Raw genomic sequence first — 26,070 nt, forward strand, 5'->3', positions numbered from 1 at the left:
ACATGGCCTACAGAAAACCCTTTAGCTGCTCTACTTTGTTCAGTTTTTAAATCCTTTACTTTGGATGTGCACCAACCAGGGAAAGTGAAGGTACTTTTGTGTCATGGATGCATTGGTTAAAGTGAGCAGTTGCACAGACCCATAATGTCAACTTGCTCTGGCATTTGTCACTTAATCAATCTCCCATTTAATGGGACACTGGGCATTAGTTTTCCTTAGATCTGCAGCTAGTATTCACAGAGAATTTTCTTCTTGAAGAAAGCAGAAGAGCCATGTGTCTTTCTCTTGTTATGCACAATCACAGCATGTAAAACTTCAGAGAGAGAGTTTGATTCAAAAGCTTCAATTCTTTGCAGGGGTGGATTTTCAAAGCGGCCTACAGGAGTTAGACACCCAACAGCCGCTGACTTTCAGTGGGATTTGGGCACCTATCTCCCTTAGTCTCCACTAAAAATCCTAACCTGAGTGTGGCGCCTGCTAAGTGTTTGTCAAAGAAAGTCTGCATAAGAGGACATGGAGTCAAATACTGTACCTGGGATCTCTTGTTTTTTGTTTTAAGTGCTGAACCATTTATTTCCACTAATAGCCTTCGTATCTGTGCAAGCAAAAAGCATACAATAAAAGTACTACTAATACCTAGCTTTCTTATAGCATCTCATCAGAAAGTAGTCCAAACATTAGCTAGTTTTAAAATCTTTATTGTATACTTGTGAGGTAGGCAAATAAGAAATCGAAGCTCATGCTTCAGATGGCAAACCAATTCTGTACTGGCTCGAGAAGGAACCCCTACTGCATTGCCACCACGATAGATCATTGCATAACTGGCTAGATGCAATATTGGATGAGAGCTGACCTGTCCATGAAGGACTGGTTCTTCTTGAGTGATGGTCAAGAGTATGCACACGTACCTGAGTCTAGAGAACTTTTGTAAGCCTGGTCCATTGGTCCGCACATGTGCGGTTGTTCTCCTCATGCTCTGAAGTAAGGATATAAAGGCCAGGGCAAACCAACATCTCTTCTTACCACCTCATGGCCTGAATAAAAATTCTGTGTCCGCTTCAATCTTCCTATTTTAATATCAGTAAAACAATTTGTAAATAGTTTTAGTAATTTTTTTTTTTTAGTTTAGTATAGTGTTGTTTTATAATTAGTATAGTGAGCTTAGTTCTCCCTGCCCAAGGAAGCTTCTCCGTGTAGAGAGGAACTATGCCAAGGGTCCCAAGAGAGTTGTGTCTCCTGCCCCTGTTCCTTCTCCATCAGCAAAAGACCACCAGCATGCCCTTTATCACCTCACCAAAGGCATTATCTGCTGTTCCTTCCCAGGGCCACCCGGGGGGTGCGGGGGCAAGTGGGGTAATTTGCCCCAGACCCTGTAGAGGGCCCCCACAAGAGTTTTCAGGGACCCCCATGAGAGTTTTTGTCGGCAGGTCCTTCAGTGCCGCCGAACACACCCGGATCGAGTGAAGGACCCGCTGCCGAAGACCCGGAGCTGCTGCTTCTTATGCTCCGGGTCTTTGGCGGCAATGTGGTGGCGAGGGCTTCTTCTGCTCTGGATCTTCAGCGGCAATTCGGCGGCGGGTCCTTCACTCGCTCCGGGACCCGCCACTGAAGTGCCCTGAAGACCTAGAGCGGAAGGATCCCTGCCGCCGAAAACCCCAGGCCCCCTGAATCCTCTGGGCAGCCCTGTTCCTTCCCTCTCCAAACTAGTGAAAGACAAGCGCTCCACCTGCTGAAGCACCTCATGGAGCAGGTCATGAGGCCTCATTCGGATCCAGGCTGGGGGGAGACCCCCTCAGACTGCGAGCAGCACCTCTCCAAGCATGCACTCTGGAGTAGAGGCTAAAACTCTTAAGCATGAGAAACTCTCTCATGAGAGTAGGGGACATGACCATATAGGCATAAGGATAGATTCTCGTCCAGATCGGCCTCTAAGAAAAAGGATCTCTACCCATCTTGGTCCAAGTCATGTGAGTCCTCACACATGGGTCACAAGGAGTTAGTTCCACATAAACCTGACATTCAAGAAGGCAAAGGAAAAATGATCCAACAGTACTGGTTCCAGCTCCATTCACCAGACCATAAGATCAGTACCCACCAGGCCTGTCTGAGAGCCCCACGCTGGGACCTCATTCAATGGTTCCAGCTCACTCCACGTGGCATTCTCCAAAAACCCCGTTGGGGGCCCTGCATCTGCCAGTCCCCTCCTCAGAGGCTCCCCAAACAGCAGGAAGAACCAAAATCTTTACCTCACAGTAGAATATTCCTCCCAGGCCCAGTCCTCCTTAGAGACATCCCTATGCCCGAAAAAATCACCTTGAGAAGAAGAGGCTCACCCCCTACTGCATCCACAGCTCGGAGCATCCTCCCACTGGTACAGATGGCACCGCCAGTAGAGCAGGAATCTATTATTTTGTCAAACAAATCTGAGGCTCCAGACAAGTCTCTTTCTCCCACCACACCCAACGGAAACAAGCCCAGACAGAACCCACAGGAGGTTTTGGAACCATCCACTTCCTTCAGGTTATGGCTATTCAGGGGACCGTTAGTACCCTATGTCTTGGGGACTTCTCCCATCAGTCAATCCTTCTTACTAGCCTAATGGGAGCTGCTTAACAAACGTACTGGATCTGTGCAAGAATCACACCGACCGACCCTCCTCTCCCAACAAGTAATAACCAGCTCCATCCAAGTTTGTGGAGGAAGAAGCTGAGCTGGATCCACTGGTTCTGCCAGTTCAGATGGGTGTATCATTCTCTTCACCTGAGGAGGCAGTTGCTCCATCATCCCCTTCCTTGCCCAGTGACCACAAGCAGTACCAGGAGCTGTCATAGAGGGTAGCCACTGAGCTTCAGATACCTGTTGAGGAGGTCCAGGACACGCAGCATAGTCTATTGGGATATCACCCAGCCCTCTGGATGGGTCACCCTAGAAAGGCCAATCAATCAGGTCATTTTGGAACCTGCCAGATCCATGTGGTATACCCCTGCCTCCTGTGCCCCTATCTTGAAGAGGGTTGAAAAATGATATTTTGTGCTAGCTAAAGGAGCAGAGCTTTTATTCACTCATCCAGTACCCAACACTTTCATGGCGCAAGCAGCTACAGAAAGGTCCAGGACACAGCACCCTACGACTACCCCAACTGACAAGGGGACTAAATGCCTCCACCTTTTGGGCAGGAAAATATTTTCATCAGCTAGTGTCCACTTCAGAGTTGCTAACTACTAGGTGCTGTTAGCAAAATAGGATTTCTTGAATTATTCAAAATGTCTAAACTTTAAAGACAAACTTCCGTAGGAAGACAGGGCTCAGTCCCAAGCCCTCATTGATGAAGGTGGGCTGATGGCCAATACATCACTTCAAGTGGCAGTAGAAGCATCTGACACTGCCTTTCTAGAGCCATTGCCACAGCTATAGTCACATGGCACGAATTGTGGCTGCAATCTCTGGGGTCCTCCAGGGGAGACCAGAAAACCATTAAGGAACTTCCCTTTGTGTCTAAACTCTTTACTGAAAAGACTGTTTCTACACTCTCTTAAATACTCGAGGACAACCCTCCAATCACTGGGCATTTACACCCCCGCCCTGAAGAGGAAACATCAGAAGCAAACCTACAGGCCCAGACCTTCACCTCAAGCATTCAATTGCCAGTGCCTTTATGAACCATCACACAAAAGGCAGTATGCAAAGACCCAGACACATGGCTTCGTCCACCTCTGCGATGGCCACCCCACCCCACCCACTGTCCAAGGGGTTCTTTGGATGGTATGCTGAAGGAATGCATATCAACATTGATGCCATGCCTTATTGCCCCCCGAAACTCTGTTTGCTGCCTTACGCACTTTGCTCACAACTGGGGGGCAATAACAACAAACAAATGGGTACTAGAGATCATCCACCATGGCTACATGATCGAGTTTATTTCATCTCTCCGCTACAATACCCCTCCCTGGCCCATTCTCAGGAACCCACTCTCACAAGGAGGTTCTTCACCAAAAGGTAAAGTCTCTCCTTCCAGAAAGAAGCCATAGAATGGATGCCACACTAACATCAAGGGAAGGGATTCTACTCCCATATGTCTTGGTCCCCAAGAAGTCTGGTGGTTGGAGACAAATTCATGATTTACACCAACGAAATGTATTCTTCCAAAAAGTAAAATTCCATATGGTCACATTAGCATCAATAATTCCCTTTTTGGAACAGGGGGCACATGGTTCGTGGCCCTCGACATGAAAGATGCTTACTTTCACATAGACATTCACCTGATCCACTGAAAAATCCTTGTATTCCTCATTGGGAAAAACCACTTCCAATTCAGAGTGCTCCCATTTGGACTAGCTATGGCACTCAGAGTCTCTACAAAAGTCCTTTCAATGGTAATGTCTTGGATGAGAAGACACAGGTTTATTGTCTTTTCATATCTTGATGACTGGCTCCAGACAGGCAGATCCAGCGGGGAATTCCAGTTGGTGACCCTATTCCTGCTCCAGCTACTATCTTCCCTGGGAATCTGTGTCAGCCACAAAAAGTCTACATTGACTCTCACGAGGTCCATAGATTTCATAGGTGCGACTCTGGACTTGACTACAGCAAGGGCCTATTTCCTGTTGGAAAGCTTCCATACCAGGGGTGATTTGATAAAACAGATCACCCTCACATCTCAGACTATGGTCAGAACCTGTCTTTCCCTCCTAAGCCATATGGCCTTATGCAGCCACGTAACACCATTCGTCAGGCTTCTCTACTGCTTACAAGCCCGACTTCAGTCCATTTACTCACCAAAGATAACCTCAGTGCTAGAGTAGCAATTCCAGCCAAAGTTATGGCCTCTCTTGCCTGGTGGATAAATCCAGAGAAAGTTCAAGTGGGAGTTCCTTTCCTCAAAGACACACACCTGAGGCAACTATCATCACAGATGCTTCTGTCTTAAGTTGGGGAGCCCATATTGACAATCACACTGCACAAGGCACCTGGACCCCTGGGGAGGCCAGAATCCATATCAATTTACTGGAATTAAGGGCAGTCTATTGGGCCCGCAATGCATTCCTTCCACTCTTCCAATCCAGACGTACCCAGGTTATGTCAGACAGTATGACAGCTGTCTTCTACATAAACAAATGGGGGAAAGGGTGGGAACAAAATCTCCTCCCTCCCCCCAGTGTAGAGACAGTCATCCTGGTGTATTAGAAACCGCATAATCCTCTCAGCAATGTAACTACCAAGTGCACACAACTCCCTAGCAGACGGTCTCAACAGACAGTTTTCCATGGGCCATGAATGGGAGAATTGCAATTCTGTTCTGAATGAGATCTTCACTGAGTGGGGAACACCATCTTGGGATCTCTTTGCCTTGCAAGGGAACAAGAAACTACCCCTATACTGCTCCAGAGCAGCTATGGCCGTGGTCTGAAGGGCAATGCCCGGTTGCTACCTTCACAAACCACTTCAGGTGTGCCTAACCTCCCACCCTACTAATACCACAAATTCTGCAAGAGATCTGTCACAACAGGGCTCAGGTCATCCTCACCACACCCAACTAGCAGAGACAGTTCTGGGAACTCCTGTGGATTTCAACCTTCCCTCTATCTCCCCCCCCCCCCCCGCCCCAGCATCCACCTATTTCCGGATCTCCTGTCGCAACACAATGTACAATCAGGCACTCCCCAACCCAGGACCACTACAACTGCAGGCCTGGTATTTGGTTGGGCATCTGACATAGAGCACATGTATTCAGTGGCAGTTCACTCCATTCTCAAAGCAGGAAGGGAGATGCTACTTGGCCAAATGGAAGCATTTCTCCTTTTGGTCATGACAATACTAGTTATCTCCAGAGTCCTCTAGGATTCTTGTTATTCTAGAATACCTCCTTGCCCTTAGACATTGGGCCTCTCAATCAGTTCCATATGGATCGATCTTGCAGCAATCAGCACCAGTTGAGAACCATACTAGCTTTACTCATCCTGTGATGAATAGATTCCTAAAAGGACTTGTTAAAACTTCCCCACCAGTGGTGAGACCAACATCACAATGGGGTCTCAATCTCATCTTTTCACTTCTCACCAAACCTCCTTCTGAACCATTAGTAACCGGTTCTATGTTCCATCTCTCGATAAAGTTGCCTTCCTACTCTCTATCCCAGGAGGGTGAGCAAGCTGAGAGCACTCATGGCATATACCATCTTTCATAAAGAGAAGGTCTTTCTTTGCCTCCACCCAAAATCCATTCCCAAAATAATTTTGGAGTTTCACATGCATCAAACCATTCACTTCCGAGTATTTTTTCCAAAAACTCATACCTCTGATGAGAAGGGACAGCTTAACTTTCTAGACCAGTGGTTCCCAAACTTGTTCTGCCGCTTGTGCAGGGAAAGCCCCTGGTGGGCTGGACCGGTTTGTTTACCTTCCGCGTCCGTGGGTTCGGCCAATCGTGGCTCCCAGTGGCCGCGGTTCGCTGCTCCAGGCCAATGGGAGCTGCTGGAAGCGGCGGCCAGTACATCCCTCGGCCCGCGCCACTTCCTGCAGCTCCTATTGGCCTGGAGCAGCAAACCGCAGCCACTGGGAGCCACGATCGGCCGAACCCGCAGATGCGGCAGGTAAACAAACCGGCCCGGCCCACCAGGGGCTTTCCCTGCCCAAGCGGTGGAACAAGTTTGGGAACCACTGTTCTAGACATTTTATCTAGAAAGCAAAACCATCAGAAAAACTCCTAAACGTTTCATCCCCGTAGCAGAGTGATCAAGAGGTCAAGCTCTGTCTGCTCAGAGACTCTGTAAATGGATACCAAGCTGCATCATCCTTTGTTACCAATTAGCTCACATTCCCCTCAACTTCTGTAGCATCTCTGTAAGACATACCCTTACAGATATATACGGCGCGGCTACCTAGAAATCCATACATGCCTTTACATGACGCTATGCATTGGTGCAGACGTCTACTGCAGATGCAGCTGTGGGGATGGCAAGACTACAGACATCCGTACCATCTGCATCCTCACACATATCTCTTGTTTGACTACAGTTTACTAATCTCCCATGTGTGAACTATACATAAGGACCATCACTCAAAGAAGAAATGGAGGTTACTTACCTGTAATTGGAGGTTCTTTGAGATGTGTGTTCCCTATCTACATTTCACTATCCGCCCTCCATCCCCTCTGCTGCCAATCATGAACGGATTCCTGGTAATATAGGAATTGGAGCAGTATTGGCCCGCACTGCCCTTTTGTACGAGGAGCACAAGGAGAACAACTGTGCTTGTGCAGACCAATGGATACTGTTTACTAAAAACCTTTAGATTCAGACTCATGGTGTGCATGCGTCCCCCCACGTGGAATACAGATAGGGACCACACATCTCAAAGAACCTCCAGTTACAGGGAAGTAACCTCCATATATTCAATATTGCTAGGTACAGATTAGCAGACCAAAACCAATCCAGTATATTGGTAATAACATTTTAAACATAAAAGGAAGGGTGAGGGAAGACATTCTCGAATTCTTCATTTTATATGTGCTTGAGCTGATGTTTTCTCTCCTTCTGACCCTTCCCTTTCTTGGACTCTGATTTTGAAGTAGCAGCAAGACTTTCCACTACCTGAGTAGGCTAGATTTAGTTCTTTTTAGTTTTGACAGTTGGTAAATTAGCATTCTTACACAGAGTAGTGAGGAGGAGGGGAGAATTCTTTAAAGTATCCTTCTTGGTCAGGTCATATGCTGCTTTCTTAAATGGGTTTCTAAAGAAATGGAGCATCATTGATAACTATTATATAGAATTAAAATCACTTGGTCAGATCCATAATGCAAGTTAAAGTATCTTGATTTACAAGTTTGGCTTGGCATCTTTTTGCATGGATGTAACGTTCCACTTTTTTTTTTTTTTTAAGATGGCAATATACGACACTGATGAGATCAACATTAAGGGTAAAATTCTGCCTTCATTTTCACTCCTGCAAGCTCACTGGTATGTTAAGGGTATGTGAAAGAGTTATCCTACTCAGCAACATTGCACATGAACCTTGACTTACCAAACTGGCAAAAGTTGAAAAGAACTACTACGAGCCACCGTGGTGTTTGGTGTTTCAGAATCATAGCCCACTGAGTTTGCATGGGGATAAGTAAATGCAGAATTTGGCCCACAGCTTATAAAGGACCCAAGCTGGGTGTCAAATAAACAGTGAGAAAACATTTCAGTTTTTTAAAATTTATTTAACATTCAGAAAAGGAAATCTCAGCACAGGTAAATATAACTATTAATGAACGCTGGCTTTTAACTTGGACTAGTTTGAGAGTAAATTTATTCCATATTCAGTCCAAGCTGAGAGAGACCACATGGCCATCAATCCTCAGTACAAAAGCATGAACAAGTTTTGGCAGGGTCCATGGCAGAAATTAAATTGACTTGCTAAATCATGTCTCTATTATCTAAATTCTAGCTAGTGTTTTCCTTGGCTTCTACTGTTTTCAGTTCAGGATCAGTCAATTACTGCATTCTTGCTCAGTTTCTGGTAGATTTGTGCTACCTAGTAACATATTTACTTATGAGTCAGATGGGCCAAGGCCCAAGGCAACAATTGAGGGGCAACATACAATGGTCAAAACCGATAGTTTTTCATCAAACTTTTTTCCATTTTCATTTTAATTTGACGTGGTCATATTTCTCTGATCGCTTGGATACTGTCCAGTGCATTTTCATGTATACTTGAGGTTTTTTTGCGATTCAGTGCCAGTACTCTAGGCAGCCTATTAAGGCAATTTTTTATATCCTGCTATTAGGTGATTGCCAGCCCCTTTGTCCAAAGGGGTAACATTTTACGTCACTGGCCAGAGACCAACAAAAAGGGGTTAATCAATCAATGGCTGCTTCCTAACATTTCAAAACACTGTAATTTATTTGACTTTTTAAACTGTTGCTGTAAACCACAAACTAGAGAAGTCTGTGTCAAGTCTCCTAAATGCCGCACTGTGACAAAGTTTACCAAAGAAAATAATGCTAAAAGCAAAGATTAAGATTTAATGTGTGTATTTTGGAAGATCAAGATCAACACGAATACAGCGTGTGTATCTAGTTGTATATCAGATCAGAGGAAAGGAGTTTAAAGACCCATGACAGACATGATCAAGGGGCCAAAGGGATTGACTTATAAGGAAAGATTTATATGTAATCTGAGCAATGACTGAAGAAAGGGATATGATAAGTCTTCAAATACTGGAAGGGTTAGAGTAAATCTGCAGAGATTGGAAGGGTATTACATGCTGGCATATCTAGGAGTTGTGTGATGAAATTAAGAAGGGGAAATGGCTGTCTGAATATCAGTAAAATCAATCTTCTTGACAGTGCAATGAATAAGGCTATGGAAAAGGCCTCACTCTACTGAGAAAAATGATAGAAGCCCAGTTGCCCGAGAATTCTAAAATGAAACTGGATAAAATGCTGTCAGTGTGCTGTATAGAGTAAACCTGCATTGCCAGACAGAGAAGATTTAGTTGACCTACGGTGATATGTCTCTTCCATCTCCCAGTCTCCAAAGCTCATGGAAGCCAATGGAAAGAATCCCATTAACTATGATGGGATTTGAATCAGGACCTAAACTCAGTGATTCCGAAACTACATCATTTGTGTCCTGTACAAACCTTGCCAGGGGACCTCTTTCCAACACTTTTGTCTCGTGGCCTCGTTAAAACTTGATTGGCATTGTAGAGCAACTGGGACGTAATCATGTTGTGACCAAGTTATGCAGCAAAGCTAAAACCTTGTATGTAACCGACACTTCAGCCCTGGCCCAGAACGCAGTTAAGATCCTGTCTGCAGTACAGATCTGAACTGTTGTAACTAGGTCAGGGGACATCAGTATTGTGAACAGGTCACGGTCATTTTTGTGCGGGAGGCTGGCCCTACGATGCACTGCAGAGCGAACAGCGGAGGGCTGCAGACAGAGTACCGTGTGAGGGAAAACAGCTTCAGAAGTTATAGGCCAAAAGGACCATACAAAACTCCACCAGGCCAGGTCTGAACTCTGACAAATTCCAGTTGGGCTGGGTTTGAGGCACTAAGACAGCAATGTCGGACTTCTGTACCCAATCCTGTTTCCCTGACAGTGACAGCATGCACTCATTGTTCAGCTTCGTAGATTAATTTGGAGCCAGATTCTGGTGGCAACGCCCCAAGAGGGAGGCAGGAAACTGGGGTGCACAGATTGCTTCCCCAACTACATTGCGCAGCCGAAATGAGGGCCTCTGTCACTGCTGCAGTCCCTGTGCTCTCCTGAGGCACACACTGCCCCAAAAGGAACAGGAAGGAAGCAGAATCAAGGCCTCACCCACTTCCTCCGCATTACCTCACAGAGGAAAAGACCAGTTGAGTGAGGAGGAGCAGTCTGCGCCATCCTAAACGAATAGTGTAATCTGCACAGGCCCCATGCACGCTGGGCCCATGAGGCACAATTAGGGTTACCATACGTCCGGATTTTCCCGGACATGTCCAGCTTTTTGGGCCTCAAATCCCCGTCCAGGTGGAAATCCCAAAAAGCTGGACATGTCCGGGAAAACAGGGAGGGAGGGGTCGTGGGACTTGGGTCCCGGCCAGAGCCGCTGGGGCCGGCGGTGCTCGGACGGGGCCACTGGGGCTGGCGGTGCTCGGACGGGGGACGGGGTCCCTGGGGCTGCCGAGGCCAGGGCGGGCCGGAGCCCTAGGGCCCGAGCCGAGCCGGGTGGGAGACACTGGGGCCAGAGCCTCTTGGCCTCGGCCGGCCGGCCGCCAGAGGGAGCCGCTCGGCCGGGGGGGCTGGACGGGGCCGCGCCCCGCCCCAGCTCCAGCCCCAACCCCAACCCCAGCCCCAGCTTACCTGCTGCCTCCCTGTTTCCGGCTTCCCGCGAACATTTGATTCGCGGGAAGCAGGGGAGGGGGAGGAGCAGAGGGGCGGAGTGTTCAGGGGAGGGGGCAGAGTTGGGGCGGGAACTTTGGGGAGGGAAGGGGCGGGGCGGGGAAGGGGCGGGGAAAGGGTGGAGTTGGGGCTGGGCCAGGGCCCCGTGGAGTGTCCTCCTTTTTTTAAATTAAAATATGGTAACCCTAGACACAATCCCTCCCTGAATTGCTCAGTGGATGGCACAGCTTAACGCTACTGCTCAGTCAGGCCACAATGACACAATTTAACCCCCTCCCCACTCCAAAAAGATGTTAAAGCTTCCTCCTTTCAGACTTCCAGAGCTGTGAAATGCCCTGAGCGTTTTGTAAGAATGACACTACCAAAATGAAACAAACAGAGACATTTCATTTCCTTTCAGCTCTAGGGCCCTGGTTGAACTCCAGCCCGGGGTAATATTTACTGGAAGTTTTACCTTCCATAAGGGCTGCTCGGTGGCCTATGTTAAATGAGTTTGGTCTCAGTCTAGTTCTAAGTAGAGAGGCGTCCCCATTGCAAGCCTTCTTCCGCAATCACCAAAGGTCAGCAGAGAGGCCAAGGACAGAATGGGCAAAGAAACCAAACTGGTTTCTTGTCTCTAGAGCTGGTCCCAAGGGAGCGTTGAGGCTCATTAGCAGGGCAGCATGCAGGGAAACCTGCCTGTGTTCTGGCCATTCTGTGGAAGAACTGGGCCTTTCGTTGTTCTGGTGGCCTCTGGCCACCATCCCAGGATTTAAATAAGCCAGCATCTTTCAAGAACACGAATAGGTTCTTTGTTTCACTAACCTGTTTAGACTAAAAACAATTAACTCCTACTTACATCATTAGGTCATACTGTATGAAAACAATTTCATCAAATTATCTTCACATTTAAAATCTCCTGGCAGTCATATATCAGGAGAGGGAATTTAACTAAGCTCTCTGTATTCCAGGATTGAGCAATCACATGATTTTGCTGTAGAATTGTGCAGTGGATTTTCTACTCTTAAATTTAGATTTTAGCCCTTATAGCTGTGAAAATAAACTTCCAAATGTAAACAAATGCAGAGTGTCTTCCTGAGTCTGCAGACTCCCTGAAACAATAACTTAGACAGTGGTGTAATTTTCCCGCATAGATCAACATGGGCTATGTGAAAATACTATTACATTGCTGAATGTTTTAGCTGCAACACGGAAGTATTGCAAAGTCCATTGTATTATTATTGTGTATTGGCTGTAGTGCCGGGTATTGGGAGAGGTACAGTGGGATGGTTTCTCATTGACAAGAGCTAACGAGATTTAGGGAGCACAGGTTCAAGCCTTCCCAAAACTTTCAAGTTACCTATAACCCTGCCCATGAGAGTGAGTGAAAGAAAAGAGGCCAAAATCGTGAAAAGCCTCCCCTATGCCAAAAGCCTGTTGTCCCCTACTTGACTGCCAAACCTCCCCTACTTGACTGCCAAACTTTCTCCCTTATAACTTGTACAATGCAGCTACATGTTGCAAATACTAAAATCTGTGAGTGCAGCATAAAACAGTTTGAAACTGATATCGAGATAAATAACGCCGGGAGGCCATACTGACTGTATTACTCATTTGCACATTTAATTCGGGGAACAGGCTCCATTTTTCAATGTAGCTGGAGCTGCCTCAAGATTTCCAATTTGACCCACCTGAGCAGGGGGCCTCCCCACAGAATGTAGGTTTTGCTTGGCACACAGCACCTTGCTTTTGGTATGAAATATGTTAGCACTTTCAGATGTTTTTTCCCTCACCACAGCTAGTGCAAGAGAACAAGTTTAACTCACTGTAAAAATAAACTATTGAATACATCTGAAGGTATCTGGTGATAAGCTTCCCTGGTAATCTCACCCAGGTTTTCAAGGCACAATAGTGTCCACAGCAAAGGTACGGATAACTAAACTGCCTTGCATTAAAGTGGATTTCTAATTTATTTCCTGGGGAGTTCATCTTACAGGCCAATTCCTGCTGTTCACCTACCCTATTGAGGTAACTACCGAGAGTACGCTGGGTTTCTTTTCCTTTTTTCCCTAGGAGTGTCAAGATGCTGTTAATGCATCAATGCAGCATATTGAATTCTGCTCTCGTACTAAGGAGAAAAAAACATAAAATATTAAGGATCTTTTCCTGTACAGTGCTAGATCGTGTGTGGCATCCCCTGAAAGAGACAGGCTAGGAGCGAAGGAGTCAAAGATCACTTTAAGTCACCTTTGAACCTCCAGATTGTTCCTTCTCCAAGAGCCAAGTCTGCCTTAAATTAGGGAGCCTCCCCACATGTGCCTGTGGGCTGCTCTGAAGCTCATCTATATAAATCTTTCTGTCCCTGGCTCCCACCTGTGCTACCCTAGACTTCTCCTGCACTGGGGGAATTCTGCCTGGATCTGTTGCCTTTATAACCTGTAAATGTTGTCAGAGTGGGGGCATATGGACATAAGTGGGGGGCCAGAGTTGCAAATACCTTCTAATTGTGGGGGGTTGTATTGAATTATATACACTAATCTGGATAAAGTCCAGCATGTCATTTGAACCCTTCCCTTCTCTTCTCTTTTCTGCATGCAGAAGTAGGGTTGATAATTTGCAAAAAGACCAAGGAAGTCACTGGGACTGCTCATGTGAGTGACTGCCTGCTCAGCAATGGGCATTAAGACTTCCCAGTTTTTCTTTGAGCTACGAATTTGGTTTGAGCTTTAAAGAGGCCTTTTTTGGTATCCGGTAACCCTGCCGTCCATAATGTGTACCATAGTGCTAAGATTTAAAGAGAGATGGGGATTAAAAGATTCATTAGCAATTCTCGTTCTCTAGCATGGAAGGTTCCATTGTGCGCCTGCCAGAGATAGTCGCCTTGAAGAAGAGATACAAAGCCTACCTCTACTTGGATGAAGCTCACAGCATTGGTGCTGTGGGACCCACCGGCCGGGGAGTCGTGGAATATTTTGGAATGGACCCTGAAGATGTCGATGTATTGATGGGTACCTTCACCAAAAGCTTTGGAGCAGCTGGAGGATACATAGCTGGCAAGAAGGTAAATAGAAAACTTCTAGTCTCTGTTTGACACTAAAACAAATGGCATCCTATCTGTGCCTGGCATATATAGCTGCCTTTCCATATAATCTGCCACATAGTAGTGCTATTATAGAGAATGCACCACTCCTGTTTGGATCCCAAATGAATGATTGAACTGTTCAGCTATTCTGTTTGTTGGAATGGGTAAAATATTCAGTTTTCTTATTTTTGTTTGATATTCATATTAGGTAATTTGCTGGGCTATTGGTACTTTTGTCCCAAACCTGAGTGGAGGGCTTTACAAATAATGGGGATATTCAGCCAGCTCTGTGCTTGACTAGATACGCTTTGATGTACAGATTTGCATGCCCAGTTTGGGATTACGCTGGTATAACTATACATGTAAATTATATCAGTACAACTGGTAAAACTTTCCTGTGTACACAAGGCCTTAAACCTTTATGTCCTGTAACTAGGCCTCCTACTTATGACTTTTCCTAGTTTGTATAAAGTCCTTTGGCTCAGGTAAGTGGCAGGGGAGGCGTCCCTGCAGCATCAGGGCCTAAGAATTGCATTCAGAGCCACTAGCACAAATCCCCATGCCCACATCGAGTCCCATTTAAGTCTGTAGTGCTCTGCACAGGTGTGTAGGGGTTCAGGCAGGTGGTGGATCCAATTGCATGATTGGGGCCTGTTTTCATTTTAAGCTTATGCAGAAGCATGTGTCAAGGACTAAGGAGTATGTTAAAGTGGGGAGCACGTGGCAATGGGGAGTTGCCATGGATTTTGGTGGAACTGCTAGGTAGGTTCAGCCTTATATTAAAGACAAACTAATAAGACTATTGTGAAGTTGAATACAGACACTAGTGAGGTTACTTTTCTTCTGCTAAATCCAATGGGAGACAAACTGCGCTAGTTGCCATTTGCCCAGCACATTCATCCTTCTGAAAGGTGGGACAATTCTGTATTTTAAATGCGGCTTGTTGATTAGTGCCTCAGTGAGGCCAGGTTCCCCTCCCCCTACCCTACCCCACTTCTGTAAAGATTCTCATCATATAAGCAAAGTAGTATTCTAGTTTGTAGCTTTGTTTCAGGTGCAGGTGCATAGCTTACATTTTAAAGGATTTACATTTGCCAAGTATCACCTGTATTTCTTCAGACCATGGATTTTTAATAACAATTAAGAAAATAAATCAGTCATGAAATGTCTCAGTCAAATATCCTTGATCTCCATGTGTCCTCACCTGTATCAGTAGTTGGGAAGGCGTTCTGCTCTCCTGACAATTCAAAGTGAATTCAAATTTTGTTTCACTTGTTTAAGGAACTTGTGGATTTTTTACGAACTCACTCGCACAGTGCTATTTATGCCACATCTATGTGTCCACCTGTAGCAGAGCAGATCATTCGGTCGATGAAATGTGTCATGGGACTAGACGGAACAACACAAGGTAAGACCCCTTTTATTAACTACACACATTTTATTTAGAATCTTAGCATTTACTGACAAGGAGCAAAAAATACCTTCCAACAACAAAGGTCCCAAAGGCAGTAGAAAAGTATGGTAAAAAAATGCAATGTAAATGCAGTCATTCACATTGTACTGTCTATCATATCCATCCTAGCATGCCCCTAGGTGTTTTTAATCATACTTCTACATACTTATGCACAGTTTTATCAATGATCTCAGAGTACACTGGAAGCCATTATCAAACTAAGCTTCACAACACTCCTGCAAGAAGATGTCTGTTTTGCTGTTGAGTAAACTGGAGGCATGCAGTGGTTAGGTAGGGTGACTAGATGTCCCGATTTTATAGGGACAGTCCTGATTTTGGGGTCTTTTTCTTATATAGGCTCCTATTACCCCCCACCCCCACCCCATCCCGATTTTTCACATTTGCTGTCTGGTCACCCTATGGTTAAGTGATTTGTTTGAGGTCACAGAGCAAGACAGTGGCAGAGATGGAAGTGCCTCTCTGGAGTCCTTGCTCTCAAGTGCCTTTTCTAGCCACTAGACCACATAGCTTCCCAAAAACGTATATGAAAAGGATATAAACTCTTTAAATCTTATGATTGACTTCACAGCATGAGTTCAGAGTTAAAGCTGAGGATCTCTCATTAATCATCTTGTTGGGCTTAGATATTGCAATAAAAATACTACTTAGAGACCATTCCCAGAGTTTCAAACTCAGCCTTGTCTCAATAGAGGGGTTGCTGCATGATGTTCTTGATGAATGTAAATGTTTGAAACAGCAAACAGTTGAAAGCATACCATAGACTTTCTACCCAGGTGTGACACTGTATATGATGGTACTACTAAAATGATGACAATGTTACACTTAAATTTGTAACTAGACTGCAGTGTCCTGAAGTTAAATTTGTTTTCAAACGTGCTTTGTTCCCAAGTTCTAGAGAAACTCAATAAAGATGTGTTGATGTCATTTATGGAGGATAAGTCTTATTTGTATTCCTTCGGTGATACGGGATCTGCTTTAATGTAGCCAAGGATCAGACTCTCTGTATAATGTACACTATATAAACTATAGAACAACTGTGTTATGTAAAAAGCAACGAAGAGTCCTGTGGCACCTTAAAGACTAACAGATGTACTGGAGCATAAGCTTTCGTGGGTGAATTCCCACTTTGTCAGATGCATATAATGGAAATTTCCAGAGGCAGGTATAAATATGCAGGCAAGAATCAGTCTGGAGATAATGAGGTTAGTTCAATCAGGGAGGATGAGGCCTTCTTCTAGCAGTTGAGGTGTGAACACCAAGGGAGGAGAAACTGCTTTTGTAATTGGCTAGCCATTCACAGTCTTTGTTTAATCCTGAGCTGATGGTGTCAAATTTGCAAATGAACTGGAGCTCAGCAGTTTCTCTTTGAAGTCTGGTCCTGAAGTTTTTTCGCTGTAAGATGGCTACCTTTACATCTGCTATTGTGTGGCCAGGGAGGTTGAAGTGTTCTCCTACAGGTGTTATGTAACTATCTGCTACTACTGCAGTATGTTACTGACATATATCCAAGCTCCTAGGACTTAAATGTACCCTAATCCAGGGGTAATAGCTGATGTACCAATGCATTTGAATTTTCTGGAGGTGTTTAGGGAGAATGATGTGGATTTTGCAATTTTATGTATAACATACACTTGAAGAGCTGGATTGTGTCTTGAACAGCAGCTCATTTATAAAGAAGGTAGAATCTTCTTGTAGTAGGGGTCCCTGCCCGGAGAAGAGCTACTCAATGACTTCCTGGTGGCCTTCCCTCATAGTCCTGGGCTGGGGGGCAAGCAGAGGATGGAGAGTGATGGAGGCATGGCCACATCAGACTGCACTCCAACTATTTTGTACTGATGCAATGCCCCATAGAGCACTGTTGCAAACCAGCCTGGGGCTATTTAGATTTTCACCGGGGCCAATGGGTCCTCTGGTCCAGGCCAGCATTTGCAAGGTGCCAGTGCAGAAAAGGAGGAATGGAGAATCTGGCCCAAAATACCAAAATTCACTTCAGTGCACTAGCAAAAATTAAGGTTACTTGGAATCTAGAAACATTCCATTGTGATGCCTGCAGGCTGGGGAAACAATATTTTAGTCATTTAGGCAGATAATCCAAACTGGATTAAGGAAGTTGTTGTTATACTCTCCAATTTGAAAGGAAAGGGTTGGGGATAGTAAAATCTATGTAGCATCTAATATAAGAGACTCACTCTGATGTATTCCTTGTATTTTGCCTCCTGTACATTCAAATGGTCCTGATACATTATATAATCCTCTGAATCAGTTTTATAAAAATGCTCACCAACAGAGGGCAATATTGTACTAACCCTTTTCAAGAGTTATATCTTTAGGGCCTAAGACACATGGTATGTAAAGCATTATATCTGTAGAGCATTTCTAATCTCAGCCTTTCAGAGCTACTTACAAATGGCTTTGGGGTAACATGATTCTGTGTACAGTATAGGGCACTCTGATAGGAGATCTGGGTTCAAGAGAGGGCCTTTAAAGCTGTCCACCCCTAGGTGATTTGGAGGATTAGAGTTTCAGAAAAAGTTCTGTGAGCAGCAATGTAGTTTAGTGACACAATGTATTTTTACATGAACTGAGTTGCTTCGCTTATCTGTTAGCTCTGGCAATTTATTTTAATTTGCCTTGTAAAATTGAATACAAATGTATTGAGCATCAGGTCATCGGGCTTTGATGCTGCTTTGGCATCAGGAACAGAGGTTGTGGCTCAGAATGTAAAAAGAAAAAGAGAGAGAGAGCGTGCTCTGGTTGAATCTTCCTAGATGTTTGCTTAGCACCTAGCACAGCAGGGCCCTGAACTTGGCTGGGGCCCTTGTGCACTAATATAATATAAAATAGCAGCTGTTAATTTTTGAATGATCCTTGTGGGGCAACATGCCACATGATGGGAAAGTCTCAACTCAGACAAGATGACATCCCTAAATCCCAAAATGGAAGACACCATCAACATATGGAGTTTATCTCTCCCGTGCAGAAGGTTAAGTAATCCACCTCTATGCACACGTTTCTCTTCCCAACCCCAAATTAAGGAACACACAGAAAACTCTATGAAGAATGGGGTCTTCATGAGGAATGGGTAAAGGTGGGTATGGGTATTCCAAGAGCCCTATGACAATTACCCAGGAAAGATAACATGGCTGAAGGCCATATTACCTTTTTCACAGACTCCTCTGTACTGGGGAAGCCTCCATTTCAGGGTAGGTCCCAGTGGCAGAGGAGGCCCCAGTAGGCAAGTTGCAATGAGTTGTGTGTTACCATGGAATGGAGATGAGTCTGGAACCCCAGAGCCAGTGAGGAGGGATGGCCTCTCCCTGAGGGTCTGCTGGATTGTGAGAATGGAATTCATTGCATGGGAGTAAAGCTGTTCCCGTTCCCATTCCCCACAGAATGGTTTGGGGGACTCTCTATAAGGAGAGCCTCACAAAGTGTTTCCCCTCCGACAGATATTCCTGTAGATGGAGAGGTGCTGACTCTCAGATATCTAGGAAAACTGCCAGCACATGTATTAAGTATTTTGAAAAGGAAAGAAAATACAACTTGGTGAGTTTTCCATGTTAACTTAACAAAGAGAGAGACAGTGAAATACCTTGGTGGCAAATGAGTACATTTGTCCCGTTCTTACAGTTGTCTTCATCACTGGATCCTAGAATGATAGATGTACAGAAATCAGACAGGGTAAGACCTATTTGATCATTTAGTGACTAGTCAGTCCCTTACAGCTTCCAGGTTATTCCCTATAGTATATTTTCTAGTGCTTTGCTCAGTTTTGTTTTACATTTCCCAAGTTAGTTATAGGGCTTCCACCCTGCCTTCCATTAGTTGTTAAAGTAACTCTGCCTTGATCTGGTAAACATCTGACTTCGAGTAGAGCAAGAGAAATGTGCTTACACATTGGATGTAATCAAAGCCCAGAAATGCAGCCAGTGTTTGTGTTTACCTTCTCGTGTATCAAAATGATCGATTTGCTGTTGTTTTTAATGCAGTTATTTTGCTTTAGCATGATTATGCTTGGTTGAAAAAGAAAACAAGGTTTGAATTTCCAAGATCTAATTAATGGATGCATGACTGGAGGGTATGAGTAGATACATGTGTGCACTAGTGGTGATGAAGTGGGTTCTAGCCCACGAAATCTTATGCCCAAATAAATTTGTTAGTCTCTAAGGTGCCACAAGGACTCCTCATTTTTATATATAAAATATATATAAATAATTAAAGGCATTGCAGGTATTGATATCTGCAGTCAGTGTTGCCCAACAGTTTCCATGATAAGCCCCTGTTTTCAGTTCCTTATAACTTTGCCAAACTTCAACCTTTCAGACTGAAATTTTCCATGGATGCCAGGTGTCTGCCTATGGCCAAATTTATTTTTTTATTTATTTATTTCAACAAAAAAAGTTCTGTTGTTTCTCTCAATAAAGTTAGGGAAACATAAGAATATTTAACATGGGCAAAACAATGTATAGATGTTTCATTGAGTAGCTCTAACACTTCCATGCTTTGAAACTTGGCACAAGGTCATCCTGATGTCAAGGTTGTGCCTTTTGCCATCTTTGTGAAAATCCACCCATATGTGAGTCTCTGAAACATCTCCATTTCAAGTGTTCTGTAGAGACTTGTTAGAGTTTGGTGGGAAGGTAGTGGACTGAGATAAGGGGATGGAGTTGGAGGACATTGGGATAAAGGGGAAGACTGGGACTAAGAAGGGGTTGCAGGTTGGGTTGGGAAGGGAAGGTCTAAAACTGGGACATGGATATATTGGAGGGACAGGAGCAAAGATTTCAGGCTTGGGTGGGACAGGAGTATAGTGCGGTATACTCCTCTCAGAACATGGAATAGAACCCAGGAGTCCTGAGTCTCACCATTCCTCTACTGTTAGCAAATAGCTGTGTACCCACTGGCAAAATGTGTTTTACTTTCAGTGGGATGTTCCATTTTATCATTCAAAAACTCCCACATTATGTAACTAAAAAGAGATGCAGGAAATACAAGGTCTCCCCCAAAATTTATCTACAAATGAATACCTGGCACAGAATTTGTGATAGAGTCCTGAAGCCATCAAGCACCATTTCATGATCATTTCACCAATATCTCTTGACTATCTTATGTACACTAGATGGCCTGTAACAGTTTTACAGAATCCATGAGTACATTACTGCATACCCTTCATTCTACCTTGTTTTCTCCTGTTCACTGAGCAAATCGAACCAGGAAATGCCAGGCTCCCTCTAATTAATGGTCCAAGTAGTTAAGTATTCTGCCTCCACAATGGCCTGTGCCAGAGGATTCAGAAAATGGTGAAAAATTCCATAATGCCTCTAGCCATTTGTTCAGTATTAAAGCATTCTTAGTTGAAGAGGAGGAAACCTCTCCCTGAGTTGATATGTCAGTTCAGGCACTAAAGCTTGAGGACTCATAGCATTTGCAATGTTTATCCTAGATAGAGTAACTGCAAATGTTCTATTGTCGTTCATATAATACAATTGTTAATAGAATACAAGTGTCTAATCCCTGTATGAACCTTTCACAGCTGTAACTATATTCCTCACCAATACCATGTAGCAGTGAGTTCTATAGGATAGTTCGCGGTGTTTTGTTTTGTTTTTTTTTAAAGTCATTTTATCCCTTTTAAACTTGCATTGCCTTTTAATCTCAAATATACCCTTCTTCATTCATATGGGATATGGTAAGCAGAAGTTCCCATGACATTCACTTTATAGTTTGGATTATATATATATTCTTTATGCCTTCTCTTCATGGCTTCTCATTACACCACTGGAGGTACCTCAGGAAACTCAACAGCTGTTTTAGCCCCTAGATGAGCCTGCACTTGGCTCAGAATACTTGGACTTTGTCTGATTTTTAATATAGCTTATACTATGCGTACTTGCCTGTAAGGCACTGACAGAGCTTCTTGACTAGGATTAGGCCTGAAAAAGCCAAGCTAGCCCCTTCCAGCTGTGACCTTGCACCTTTTTCTCTTATTGAGAATATCATGAGCATATTTTTACACTTAAATTTGATAGGTAACAAAATAGAACCACTGAGTGGACAGATTTAAGACTGCTAACAAACAAAAGCAGTTTCCATACTGACGAAGAATAAAATGTAGTGATGTAACTTGCTAATGAAGCATTTCAAAAGTCATATTTTTTCTATTTAATACGTGGTAATTCATTGACAATAAAGTAGCATTCTTTCCTATATGCTTTTATGGAACTCTGTCAGTTTTTAAATATATTCTTAAGAAGCTACTGTCCTCATGCATGTTACAAAACAATACCTGAGATTATTAAAACAGACAGGATATTTTTAAAATGCAAATGACTTTCACTATTTATGGTCTTTGGTTTAAGTTTGGATCACAATTGCTCTCTCTGCTTGGAAATTGAAAATGGGACTAGTAGTTTGTCGTCAGAATTGAGTTCTCATGTACTAGATCAAAGCTGGCATCTTTGGATTGCAAAACCTGCCGGGGAATATGTTTTTGTTTTTTAAAGGTTTATTTTAAAAATTGGCGCTGAATCCCTGGAAACATTTACATTTGTCTTGGGTTTTGTAAAAACATAGGACCAGATTTTCAAACATGCTCAGCACCCACAATTGGCACCAGATTTTCAAAGAAGCTCAGCTCCTGATTCCAGTGCTAAATGGGAGCTGAGCTCTTTTGAAAATCTGGCCTTTCATGTTTTGTAAAACTAAATATGGCTGTCAGTGTCTCTTCTAAAATCTGAGGCCTTAATGCTGCAAGCTGCTCTGTGTGGGCAGGTCCCAGCACCCACTCGCAACAGCTTGCAGGATTGGAGCCATCCATGATGAACTACATTAGTTTCAAATCCCTAAGATTTTCTTCTTGTCTTTTATTATGAGCTGCAATCGCTTCTCTTAGGTCTTGATCCAGCAGAACACTTAAGGATATGCTTAATTTTAAGCCTATGAATATTCTCATTAAATGCAATGAGACTACCCAGGTGTGATGTGCTTAAAATGCTTAAGTGCCTGGCTGGATCCGGGCCTTGCATCATAGCCATTTTCTCAGCAGCAGATGATGAGTCAGGTTGGATTCTGCCACCAGTACTCAAGCTGAAGCAGAACAAACCCTGAATGTAATCGCGCTGATTTCAACGGCGCCACCTGCAGAGTAAGGTACTCCTCACCCTATATGTGGGAGAATTGCGTCCCTAGAGAACAATGGACTATTGATTCTAACAGGCAAGGGAACTTGAGTAATAGGCTTATAGAGCAAGACTTTTAAAAGTACTCAACAGCGGCGTAATGCTGCTCCTGTTGAAGTCAGTGGAAGATTTTCTGTTGACGTCAGTGGGAATAGAGCAGTGCTGGAGTGAGGTTTTGCCACTGGAGGGCAGGGGGTGGGGTGATGGGTCATTGGTGGTGAGCTGGAGAGCAAACCTGCCCTGCACTCACTTGGCAGAGGCGGCTCCCGTCCTGCAGGGCTAGACCCAGCTCCCTCCTCCAGGCATTGCAACCTGGGCACTGTGCGACCTCGTGCACCATGCTGCAATGCCTTAGCGGGAAGCTGAGCCTAGTTCCATGGGCCAGGAGCCACCGCTACCGTGTGAGTGTAGGGCGGGCTCACTCTCCGTGCCACAAAAGGCGCCACGCATACACCTAATGGCTGCTAGGGGTGCGGTCACCCCTGCTTCCCTCCATTCATTCCACCACTGGGACAGAGACAGGAGTGGCAGAAGCTCCCTAAAAGTGGAGGGCCACTGGCGCGCGCCTGTGGCCCCGCACTGCCCCTTTGCCCCAGGCCTCCTCTTTCCCCAAGGCCCTGCCCCCTCACTACCCCCTCTCCCCAAACTCCCACCCCTGTACCACCCCTTCCCCCGAGGCCCTGCCTCCGCTCTGCCTCTTCCCCCCAAAACCCCACACCCTGCTTGCACCTCTCCACGCCCTCTCCCCTGTCACTCACCCTTATAGATGGTAAAAAGTGGGAGGGAATAGCCCTCCCCCTTTTAAAAGTGATGGGGCCATGCCCCTCCCCCCCCCCCGTTCTGGCATACCTGGACAGAGGCCAATGCTGGGTGCTTTTGATAATCCCTCGCACAATAATGATCTCCCCTTAGTCTCAAATTAAGCATTAGAGAAAGAGGTTGTGAAAGAGATACACAGACTAACATAGAAATCAATCTCACAGTTATTCTTACGAAGTCAGATTGTGAACTCCTTTGCACACACTTGTGTGCAATTATTCCCTCCAGTAGTGGTACTGAAGTCAAGGAAATAGGAATTACTCAGCATAAGCAAGGGGTTCACAACTGGTGTTTCGTAAGCAAAACCTCATTTTTACAATAGGCGATAATACAGCGTTCCGTGGCACGTCAGGGGACCTTCTTCATTCTAGAGATAGCAGAGCTTTCCATTCCCTCTTGCTGCTGTCGTATTACTCCAATTGGCAGTGGGTAATCAGTCTGAGGAACACAAAAGAGAGACTTGCCTTTCCTAAATGCATTTAGATCCTTGGCATTTCAGTAATACCTAATATGTTACAGATGTAGTGCAATGTGTGCTGGCTGGCTTTCAGCTGAGGGACTGACATGCTTTGTGATTAATCACCTGTGTTTGGTAATAAATATGCACAGCAAGGGCTTGTCCCTCTCTCCCTGTTTTCATGCAAGGTGCTTTTAGTGTACATGATACTGCATTATCAATATTGTGTGTAAGTGCCTGTACATACCTGGCCAATAAAAAAATCAACAGCATTTTGTACAATTCCTCCTCTTCTCTGTCCTTTATTTGAAATTACCATTGCTTTTTCTCTGAAAACTTAATTCACAGTTAAAATTAGACTGACTCTAGTCCTTAAAGGCTTATTTAGCAGGAGTATTAGTCTAAATCATTTTGGTTTATAGGTGGTGTTAGTGTAGAAGAAAATCCCTTTGTTTCTCCCTAATCCATAACAAAGTTGTTTTTATACAGAACTGTTATCTTAGAGTTCATTTCCTTTAGGCACCCTGGTTTTATAATGTTCTATTTGTGATTTAGTGCACATGGAGGTACATATGTGTTACTTCTATAGTGGAACCAGAGAAGGAAAGAAAATCAGTCCATCTGTAACTGTTTAGGGGAGAAGAACAGCTATTGTTTTTCAAAAAATTTTGCAGCCTATTAAAGTTTTCATTTTACTATCTAGTTGTTACTAGAGGAAGGCAGGGGAGTAAAGTTCTGTATCTCAGGAACATAGATTGAAGAGACAGTCTGACACTGGTATGTAGAAGTTTGATTGGATGACTAATTATCTAAAAAGTCCCCATGAAAAAACAGCTGGAGAAGATTAAAGCAGGTGAATTTGTGTCTTGCTTAGCCCACTGTATGCTGAGGAAAAGTACAAAGAGCGGGATTATCTTCTCTGGAACAGATTCAGGAAAAATAACCCTCTTTCAGTGAACATACACCTGAGATATAAACATTAAAGGCTACAGGTTGCTTGTTCCTGGTTTCAATATGTTGAGTAAGAATTTCCCAGGTTTAAAAACCTTCATGTGGAGTTCAAAGGTAAAAATGTTGTGCAGAAGTTGGACACATCTAAAGTCTTTGCTGGTTAAAAGCTTTCAGAAGTGAAAAACAAATGTCTTTGGAAGAGTAAAAGAAACTTTGCTTGAGAGGGATGATAATTTTGCAGTCAGAGGGTAAGATAATTTGCTTGTGTAAATCAGCCTAGTTCCATTGAAGTCAATGATTTACGCCAGCTAAGAATCTGGTCCTCAGACAGTTAAGCTATTGAATTCAACACTCACATTGCGAGACTCCAGTGAAAGCAGGTTTGTACCCAGAGAGCTCAACTCTGAGCTGCCTTATGTGCTCACTCAAGACAATGAGAAGGCATTGGGCACCTCCTGTCCCTTTGCACTGATTACCCATATTCCAGGTCACAATGCAGGTGGGGTGGCGGCCTTAGGGTGACCAGATATCCCGATTTTTATAGGGACAGTCACGATTTTTGGGTCTTTTTCTTATATAAGCTCCTATTACTCCCCACCCCCTCTCCCGATTTTTCACCCTTGCTGTCTGGTCACCCTAGGCAGCCTCCACAGAACCACTTCTCCCCTCCCACATGTGATGGGGAATAAATGGGCAGGGGCAAAGAGTAGGCTTTGCCTCCTTAATTCAGCCAGCCGGCAAAGGGAGCCAGCAAGCCTGGGGAAGAAATTGGGGTCAGGTATGTGGGAGGGAAATTAGGCCCTTCAAATGAAAGCCTGTGCTTTACCCAAAGCTCCCCTTACATCTAGTATTGAAGAGACTCATAAAACTAAAAACAAAAGGAGCGTTGAAATATAATTGCAAACTTGAGATTTGTCTGCTGCACCTACCACTGTAGCGTACGAGATAAATAACTGATTATATATGGTAGTAGTGGAGCAGTACTACATCAGATGACAATGTGTATGAGGCAAGTAGGGGGTCTGTAACCAAAAAACTTAACATCAGAAAGGAAAGTGGTGAGGCTTGGTAAAGAAATGGTCACCCACCTGCCCATCCTCTTCCAGTAGTCTCTCCCTCAGAGATCACCTTACTATTCAGAATTCATCCATTTTCTGATCTTTTTCTAGGCTTTTTCCATCCGCAGCAAAATGGTGTTAACATTCTGAGTCTAATGTTCTGGGATGTCACACTGTTTTAAAAGGCATTCCTGCATC

At 44.4% G+C, this 26,070-nt stretch overlaps 1 protein-coding gene across 1 annotated transcript in view; it reads left to right on the top strand.

Moving 5' to 3' along the window:
- SPTLC3 (serine palmitoyltransferase long chain base subunit 3) overlaps positions 1 to 26,070 on the top strand; it is a 120,459-nt gene that overhangs the window by 78,509 nt on the left and 15,880 nt on the right. The window contains exons 8-9 of the mRNA XM_034764137.1: positions 13,695 to 13,914; positions 15,217 to 15,343. Coding sequence (XP_034620028.1) covers positions 13,695 to 13,914; positions 15,217 to 15,343 — 347 coding nt within the window. The remainder of the gene's footprint in view (positions 1 to 13,694; positions 13,915 to 15,216; positions 15,344 to 26,070) is intronic.

Source organism: Trachemys scripta, chromosome 3 (genome assembly GCF_013100865.1).
Source record: "Trachemys scripta elegans isolate TJP31775 chromosome 3, CAS_Tse_1.0, whole genome shotgun sequence".
NCBI lineage: Eukaryota > Metazoa > Chordata > Testudines > Emydidae > Trachemys > Trachemys scripta.